We start from the raw sequence: 9,252 nt of genomic DNA, 5'->3' as shown, positions 1-9,252 counted from the left end.
GAGTTTGCATGTTTCTCGTGTGTTATGTTATAACCAATAAAAGCGTCTTGTACACAAAACTGTTTAAGTTTTTCTCGCAAAATAAAAACCCATCTAATCTCCCTTGGCAACTCTGTTCGAGTCGCTGCAGGAGATAACCACGTAACTGGGCCATGAGTGCAGAGGCACCGGACACAGAATACCCAGTGCATGTGTTTATCATGTCATGATAGTAAATAAAAAAATATATACATTAAATCATTTGGCTTTCTTGAGTTCAGTAAAATAGAAACAATAAGAATAACTTTGAAACTTTGGGGAGAAATTTCGGGTTAACATGAAACTGTTTACAGGTGGAATCAAATTCTGATTTCCTTTAAAAATAATAATGTTACTTTAGTTTTAGCATGTAATTTTTATATAATACAAAACTATACAGATAGATCCTAATAAATACATAAATGCTTGTTAGTCTAGCATGACTAGAAAAGTATAAAAATTGTTACAGTAAGGAGTTATAAATTACAGTAAAAATTAAAACTAAACACACAACAGCTGCCATCCTTATCAGAGAGCTTATTACAAGAACGTTTATCTATTAACAGACATTTGTTAAGCAGAAATTTATCATAAGTCACACCATAACATCTTGCCCCCAACAGCGCAGCAGACCTGAGATCTGAGGAGCACAGTTACTCGTGTGTCCGTACGCACAGTCGGAGAATCCTGCGGACACGAACTTTGCTCTGTGATTAAAATCATGTGGCAGAAAGCGACTCGCTGTAAACTACCATTTGTCTTGACGCATGCAAACCAGTGCGAAGGAAATTTAAGTTTTCACCTTGCAAGCTGCAAACAACTTTCCTCCTAAGCAATTTTTCTCTACAGTAAACCATTTTCGAGGTATGATTTAGAATGTAGACAGTTTATTAAGTCCCTCAATCCTAAATTTGCATTTTGACATTGTGGCATGTCAGGAAAAAAATTAATTAATGTTTCTTCTTGTATCATGTCTGTTAAATGATGAGTTATAATATTAAAATCTTACAATACTAAGAATATAATTAAAAAAAAAATATTTTGCTGTACAAAATAAAATAACAACATGTTACAAAACTCTCACGATGCAAGATATTTCTTTCAGTAGAACGTAAGCGAACTGAGGTAATTGTAACGACAGACACCCCGCGAAGCAGTGATCGCTGTGAAGCGCTGCGATGCCGCCGTGGGCTGCAGGCAGCAGCGTTGCGACACCGGTCACCTGGGCACGCCCTCCTCGGACGCGCGCAGCATGGCCGTGAGCGCGCTCAGGGGGCGGTGCAGCAGGTCCGAGGGAGTGCCGTCCTCCACCACCTTGCCCCCCTCCAGCACCACGATGCGGTCGCAGTCCAGGATGGTCGGCAAGCGGTGCTGAGACACAACACACAACTTGCCAGGGAAAAAACTATTTTTACACAAACAGAACCAAATAAAACATACATCTTATCTTCCTTGGATGAGTTTTTTTGACGTGACGTCTTATAAATCGATGAATGCCGGATGCACGAACGAAAATTTGTCACGTTCCACCTGAGCCTAGCGTGCAAGAACCGGCCAACCACCGTGTGAGAAACTCTTCTATAATATACAAACAGGTTAAGGTGGGCTTTTTTAACTAATTGTTCGCGATTATATTTAAACAAATTATTTAAATTAAATTTGCAAAAAACTGTAAATAATATTTGAAAATTAAAAAGTATGCAATTTTTCATCAATGTTTTCTTATGACGTTATCACGTAAAATTATCGTCCGTAAACCGACTTAACAGACAACCCCTTTTTTTAAATAACGCAATGCTCATTTCATGCCTCTTAAAAGTGCTACAAAACAACAGGAGCTTATTGAAGCATGTTGATTGTTGGCACTGGACTAACATGATTATTATCTACAACTGTGTCCACATTTCATAGCTGGGTAGCACCTATGCTACCCTGTACCAACTGTTCTATCAATCCGCAGGAAATCTATTACTGTGTAACGTATATCAACATAAACCTATGTAAATTTATGTTGATAGTCAAACTTAGGAAAATTCCCCAGAACTAAATGTAATTATATTTATATTATATTATAATTAAAATATAAATTAACAGAAAAGTTTGAAAACACAATCAGTTAGGTTTGCCTTGTTCTGAAATATGATTGATTAAACCAAACTTGTTCTGAAATATGATTGATTAAACCAAACTTGTTCTGAAATATGATTGATTAAACCAAACTTGTTCTGAAATATGATTGATTAAACCAAACTATGTATTACAGCAAATATACAAATGAGAAAAAAATCAAAAATATGAACCAAAATTAACATTTTCCACATTTCAATGCCAAACCCATCCCAGAAAGCCTTGCAAATATGCAGGCTGTACTAATATACCTCTCTGTTTAGTTTAATATTACAAAAACAGCAACTCCTCCTTGGTCTCAGAAGTAGATGTGCTCTGGTCTGGAATGTCAATGTCAATTGCAGTAATAGAAGCATCACGTATTGTGTTTGTTATAAAGTTGACGACGCTACGCCCCTCCTAAGCCCAATGTGATCGATCAACTATCACCTACCGCTTCACTTGCTCCCCTTCCTTTCCAAAGAGCCACAGTGTCTCAAGTGTGTTTGAATACTCCCTCCCTCAGCGCTAGTCAACGTGACGTCAGTGCTTCGCTCCCTTAATGATACCGGCATAATAAATTGTAACTTTTTTTTGGTCTGAAGTGTATTAGGTATGTTCAGTTGACTGAGTTACCACTTCAAGCAAACTTTTCTTTTAAATGCAACGTAATAAAAATTCAGTGAACCGAACGACTTCGAGCTATGCCGGATAATCCCTGAGCAGGCCACATTTAAATATTAAGTTTTGTCTGTAGCGAATAGGCTGATTTAAATAAGGGATTGGATGTGTTCATTCTTTTTCCCGGTGGCACACTTTTAAAAAGTACGTAACGGCCGCCGCTGGATGTGAGACAGTGGCCTGCCCATACGACGGGCTGGGATGAGCAGTCAGTCGCTGCGTTGCCCGAAGTAAGGAGCTTCCTTGAATCCAGTCTTCAAATTTGCTTTTCTCTGATTAACGTCCAACAGTTACTTTAATTCATATAAACCGTTTTCTTTTAACTTCAGGGTTTACCTCAGGCCGAAGACTATTGCCTAGTCATTATTTAATTTGCTGGCTAAATATTATGTCATATGAACTCTAACTTAAGTCCAGCACACGTTGTGCCCTGGACCTGATACTGATTCGTGCCAGCAGCTTCGATTAACAGTGTTTGGTGATGTAGAGGATTGTAAGAGTGAGTAACGTGAATATAAGCATGATTGGAAGTGATTGTTTCTTTTACATGGACATGCAGACTGAGGTGTATGGGCCATCTCCAAAAACGTACTTAGTTGTCTGTCTTCACATAGCGTGCCTACCGCTCAGAGTGGACATATTTTGGCGTGGTTAATCATAATTGAAGGTATGAGTTTCGCACATGAACAACATCAACGCCCTGAGAGGGAGTAGCTGGGTCCAAATGACCAAGAACCCACGTGGTGGCCCCTGGGTGAACTATCCGTCCATACTTAAAACAAAACAATCTCACATGCGATAGCAAAGTAACCAAACCGTTTTTCAACCATTTCCAAACATTTCAAAAATAATTTCATTTCAGTTAAAATAAAATGCCCAATTGATATAAAACTAAGAATAGGTTCGAAGTCACTAACTTAAAAGTATATATTAAATGCATGGGAGTATGGCAGACAGTACACTCCAGAACAATGGCTTAGAATAACGAAGGTACCTATGTTGAATATGTGTGTTGTCTGCAGTTGTTTTTTTTATTTATTGTTCTTTGAGCAGCTCTCAATGTATTGTGTTTGTCTGTGCTGTAATATTTTCCAACTAATTTCTTTCAAAATAATTCTCTGTAAGCCTACTGTCTAAGTATGTAACATCAACTGATATTGGCTTGTTCTCAGTGTGTGTATGTATTCATATTTGTTTCCTATTCCTGAGTATTTTCTATGACAACCTGCATAATACAGGAATGATTTATGTACATGATATTACGTTAAATAAATCTTCCCCATTGCAAGACCCAGGCGAAGAAGAAGACGGAAGGCTCCGGGAGGCCACGCACCGCGATGTTGATGACGGTGCGCGTGGAGAAGGCCTTGGCCGCGGCGGCCATGAGGGCTCTCTCCGTGCCCGGGTCCACGGACGAGGTCGCCTCATCCATGACGAGGCATGCGGCACGGTGCAGGATGGCTCGGGCGAGGCAGAACAGTTGCCGCTCGCCCACGCTCAGGTTCTCCCCTCCCTCCCGCACCTCTCCGTCTGCAACAGACCACTTCCTCTCCTCACTCGGGCCTCGCGCACAAAGCTGCACTGTTTATTAACATCTGTGAAAATCAGGGGCGCAACAACTAAATTTCCAAAGGGGGGGCAATATACCTTTTTATAAAGAATCATCGATCCCACCTATTGAAACGGGGGGTCTGGGCGTCCTCCCCCGGGAAAATTTGTATTTCAAGGTGGAAAATGGTGCTTTTTAAGCAGTTTTATTATCTAAAAATTGATTACACAGCACTTTCTTTGCCCCCGTTTGCCCCCAATTCAAGGTTTCAGAGGGGGGGCAAAATACCCTTGCCCCCCCCCCCCTCCCTGTTGTTGTGCCCCTGGACTGTAAATACGCTTAGACTGTGGCAACAATCTTTGGTGAAACTTCAATAAACCATAAAGACAGGTGAACTGGACATCGGGCAGTGCGTGCGCTCACCCAGGCCGCCGGGGTAGCAGCGAACCACGTCCGCCAGCTGCGACAGCTCCAGGCTCCGCCACAGCTCGTGGTCCGGGTACTGGTGGTTGGGGTCCAGGTTGTCCCTGAAACAGAGCCGGACGTCAGAGAGGCGACGCGAGCGGGCGGAGCAGGGGTCGGCTCTGGAGGGCGGGGCGTCACCTGATGGTGCCGCTGAACATGATGACGTCCTGGGGGATGATGGACAGCCGCGACCGCAGCAGTTGCAGGGGGACCTTGCAGATGTCCACCCCGTCGATCCTGATGGTCCCCTCGAACACTTCCACCATGTTGAACAGCGACATGACGAGCGAGGACTTGCCGCAGCCCGTGCGACCACATATGCCCACCTGCGCAACACACGCCACGTGATCTCGTTTTACTCCGGAGCAACACTGGTCTGCACAGCTCAGGATTGTGACACTGTTGTTAGCACATCAGACATCAGTGGTTACATTTGGCTTTTATGAACTTGTGGCCTGCTGTCGGTCTACTAATTTAGGTATCTTCTACAGGTTCATCAAGAGGTGCAGGCAGCTTTCAAATATGAGTGCAATATGGTCACCTGATAGAGAGACTGTGATCGTTCAGCCACGGACCTGCTCCAGGAGGCAACATGAGACCTCGCCACAAGCCACTCCCCCATCCCGGTGCCCCAGTCCTGGCCCGGCACGACCTATGCAGACTCGAGACTTCAGCCTCAGTAACGTCATGAACAACACACAGAGACCGAGCCGGTGGGGACCGAATCCATCTCACAAGAACTTAAACACACGCTCACCTTCTGACCTGCTGGGATGTGAAGATTCAAGTTCGTGATGACCGGGTCTCTGTTCTTGTCGTAGCGCAGAGAGACATTTTCGAACAGAATGTCGCCTTTCTCGGGCCATGACGAAGGTACAGTGGTCCCTGAAACATTTAGAAATCAATGATTCAATCTACATTTATGTACAATGTTCAAAAACTACAGTTTCTGTAACAATACCGTATATACTTGTGTATAGCGCGCCCTTTTTTCCCCTCAAGTAAAGGAAAAAAATAAGGATGCGCGCTATACACGGAAAAAAAAAAGTTTGATGGGGGGAGACGGGGAGGAGTGGACTGCCGGGTGACGGGTGACGTTTCCGGCCAGCCCCCACACATACGCACAAGCAACAAGGCCTCTGTTTCACACACACACACACACACACGCACACGCGCGCGCAAGCTCGCACATCATGGTCTCTTGTTTATTTTTAGACCTCCCCCTTTACAGAAAGTCAGCTCAGAAGCTAGTAAAAAGAGAGAGAGAGAATGTTGTCACCAGTTTCCCCCCCCCCCCCCCCCCCCACTTCTTCGCTTCCTCCATTCCTCGTCCCAGCAGCGACCCGTGAGTCATCTAGTTCTCCGCGCCAGCTTAGCAACGTAGCGCAGCACGCCTCCCTCCCTTCCTTCCTTCCATGTACCAGTTGTGACGATATAGCGCTTCATTATCTTCCGTTTACACAGCAGAGTTTATGTATTTTCCTGACGCATCACCACACATCAATTTAAATAATCAGGTACCACAAAATGTTAGTAAAATTTATTTATGGGAAAAAAAAAATTTCAATTTTTTTTTCTTTGGAATTAGTTGCAAAAATTGTGGTGCGCGCTATACACGAGGGCGCGCTATACACGAGTAAATACGGTATGTAATGCATATACTTACATGTATGAAACCCTGTTTAATCAGCAAGCTAGCACATAAATTAATATTTTTTAATCTTACGGGGACTAAAATTTCTCACAAAACTAGGGTCCGAGCCACAGATTTTTTGTGACAACATCGAGATAAAATCATAACAAGATTTTCGTATTAATATGTAATTAGATTTTCAATTATGTGCATGCACCTACACTGGTACGATGACCTCACAGGCAAAATAAATACTGCGTGACAAACACGTACAGACATGATCTATCCGTTGTGGACTCAACCATTGTTGTCCCATTTTTAGTCTCATGGTTATTAGCTATTAATATCTGACTCTATTTTGTCACACAAGAAAGTTTGACTGACTATCACTGTAATGAGCGAATGGACAAAAAGGAACAACGAAGACTGTCGGGAAATGTTCAGCGGTAAGGAGATGTCCGCTTGCTCCCACACAGAAGGACTCGAGCAGGTGGCCAGGACCTGAGAGGCAGCTACCTGCCCGCCGGTAGTCCTCGACGGGCGTCTTGGCGTACTGTCGCACCCGCTCGACGGCGCCCATGTACATCTCCATGTCGGCCAGGAACTTGACCACCCAGTTGAGGTAGATGGGGATGAGCAGCGTGTAGTTGACGGCGAGGCCCACTAGGGCGGGCGTCACCAGCCCCGGGTACACGGTCGCAGTCACCAGCGCCGTCAGCACCGCCACAAACACTATGGCGGCGCCGAGGTAGTCCTGCAAGCGAAAGGTCAGCTCCAGCCCTGCTGCACTGGACCGACGGGGAGTCCGGACAGTGTTCCACACGGCACATTGCTCTGATTGTGCACGCCCCGTCTCAAGAGGTGAAATACCGTTCACGTGCACTACTGAGCAATGTCCGGTGGAGCATAGAACCCACGTCCCAGAAGCTATATCTGCATTGGTGAAAGAGAAATCAAAATAAAAGCTAATACCCACTAGTGCATTTGCATTCAATCTTTTTATGTTCATTTAGTAAATGAAGTACTATCTTTTATTAATTTACACAGTTAAATTTCTCACAGTTTACGAATGTGTGTGTTGAAGCACATAAAATTAGGTTTAGGTTGAAAGGTAAATTTAACTATTTGGCAGTTTTTTTTCTCCAAACGGAAGCAAAAATTTTACATTAAGATACTATTTTAAGGTTTATGCAGCAGAAAAAAAAAAGTTTATCTTGCATCACCATACATGGCCATAGAAAAAAATGTACCATTCGCAAGTGGTGGTGACACATTTTTTGTCGGAAACTCTTACAAACTGCAGTATCAGGTCAACAGACAACAACTTGTACGGAGCTTGGGATACAAAAGACTGGGCATGTAGTCCAGGAAATCAAGACTTAAAAAGGCACAAACCTGTGAAAAATTTGTCCAAAGCTGAATTTTTGCACAGTTGTAGATTTGACTATGCTTAATAACATACCGAAAGTTTACCGCTGTAGACCTTGTGCGTATCACCGAAAATTTGCATTTAAGTCCTAGATGACAGCGACTTACATCAGTCCATTCAAATGCTACCCATTTGTACAGTTTTTAATTTAGACTGTCCATAAAACTACCAAAATAATCTTGAGACTCTAATACAGCCATTAATGTTGTAAAAAACATAAATTTTTAATATTAAAGATATGATATTAAGCAATTAATTAAGGACATTTTTTTTTATCTTTGCCACCCAGATAAAAATTTACACCAATTTGAAGAGTCCAATGCGAAAAATGTCCAAATAAATGTTTTTGGTTATACCTTTAGCTTTAAGACAGTATATTTATAAAGAGTCTAACGTAATTAGTTGGCTCATTAAAGCGGCCCGAGCGTTGCAGTGTACTGCGGCCGTACTGACCTCTCACGGCCACCACCGTTCCGGCGCGGCATTGCGACACACTGCGTACTGCGACACTCATTCAACTTGGTCTTATTTAGGGATTACTTTAAACATAGCTAATTCATATGAGAGGGTGTATTTATGTTACATGTAATGAGATATGCATTTTTTTCTTATATGAATGTTTTTTGATACAATAAAATTAACAATAAACAATTTCTGCTTGGAACTTGTAAATGAAAAACTCTAGAGGACCTCTGGTTTTATATCTGCATGGATTAATTCTGTTACAACAATTTCATTATTAAAAATTATTTTTTTAGCAACAAATTTTTTTTTATTTCTGATACATCGTTTTATTTTCGATCAGAACAATGCAAAATTTTAATGTAGCCTGTATTCGACAAAATTAAAAATTATATATTTACTTCTTTAAAATCAGTTTACTACATAAAAATTGAATAAAACGATACATCGTAAATGTACTCTGAGTTTTTTTTATCACTTTTACAACATAATTCCTATAATAATAGGGTTTTTTTTCCAGAAAATAAATAAAACACAAGTTGTGTTGTAAAATGTATAGGTAGCATTACATATTCAGTTTTTTCTAGCTGACGTTGTTGGATTGCTAGTGGCAAAGAGCGGTGGTGGATGTTTTTGCAAGAGTTTGACCGTATTTTATGACCCTACCTGTGAGAGGGTGTTCGTACCAGAAATCCTAACGGTTAAGGAAATTATCCATTCTCTGTAGTCACGTACGGGTGTACTACTCGCGCAATATCGTCAAATATCACAACTTTCCGGGACGTTTGGTCATTTCTCGGTTAGCTCTGGTTTCACCATAGTAAACGGAACAAAATCTTGTCTGTAGTGATTTCATATTCCTATTACCGTAGCTGTATGGCGTTTGAGGACAAACCAAGTTTACTGTAT

At 42.0% G+C, this 9,252-nt stretch overlaps 1 protein-coding gene across 2 annotated transcripts in view; it reads right to left on the bottom strand.

The window, feature by feature from the left end:
- Positions 1 to 374: 374 nt before the first annotated feature.
- Positions 375 to 9,252, bottom strand: part of LOC134532586 (ATP-binding cassette sub-family C member Sur) — a 34,690-nt gene continuing 25,812 nt past the window's right edge. Inside the window, exons 21-26 of one of the 2 annotated variants that reach the window (XM_063369138.1) lie at positions 6,969 to 7,206; positions 5,577 to 5,704; positions 4,958 to 5,145; positions 4,778 to 4,881; positions 4,139 to 4,335; positions 375 to 1,389 (exon numbers count right to left, since the gene is read on the bottom strand). In XM_063369138.1, coding sequence (XP_063225208.1) covers positions 1,237 to 1,389; positions 4,139 to 4,335; positions 4,778 to 4,881; positions 4,958 to 5,145; positions 5,577 to 5,704; positions 6,969 to 7,206 — 1,008 coding nt within the window. In that variant the 3' untranslated portion in view covers positions 375 to 1,236. Of the gene's footprint in view, positions 1,390 to 4,138; positions 4,336 to 4,777; positions 4,882 to 4,957; positions 5,705 to 6,968; positions 7,207 to 9,252 lie in introns of those variants that run through there. The other variant, XM_063369139.1, reaches the window with a different exon arrangement.

Source organism: Bacillus rossius, chromosome 6 (assembly GCF_032445375.1).
Source record: "Bacillus rossius redtenbacheri isolate Brsri chromosome 6, Brsri_v3, whole genome shotgun sequence".
NCBI classification, from domain to species: Eukaryota; Metazoa; Arthropoda; class Insecta; order Phasmatodea; family Bacillidae; genus Bacillus; species Bacillus rossius.
Note: the sequence above shows the minus strand (reverse complement) of the source record. Positions and strands in the feature narration are given on the sequence as shown.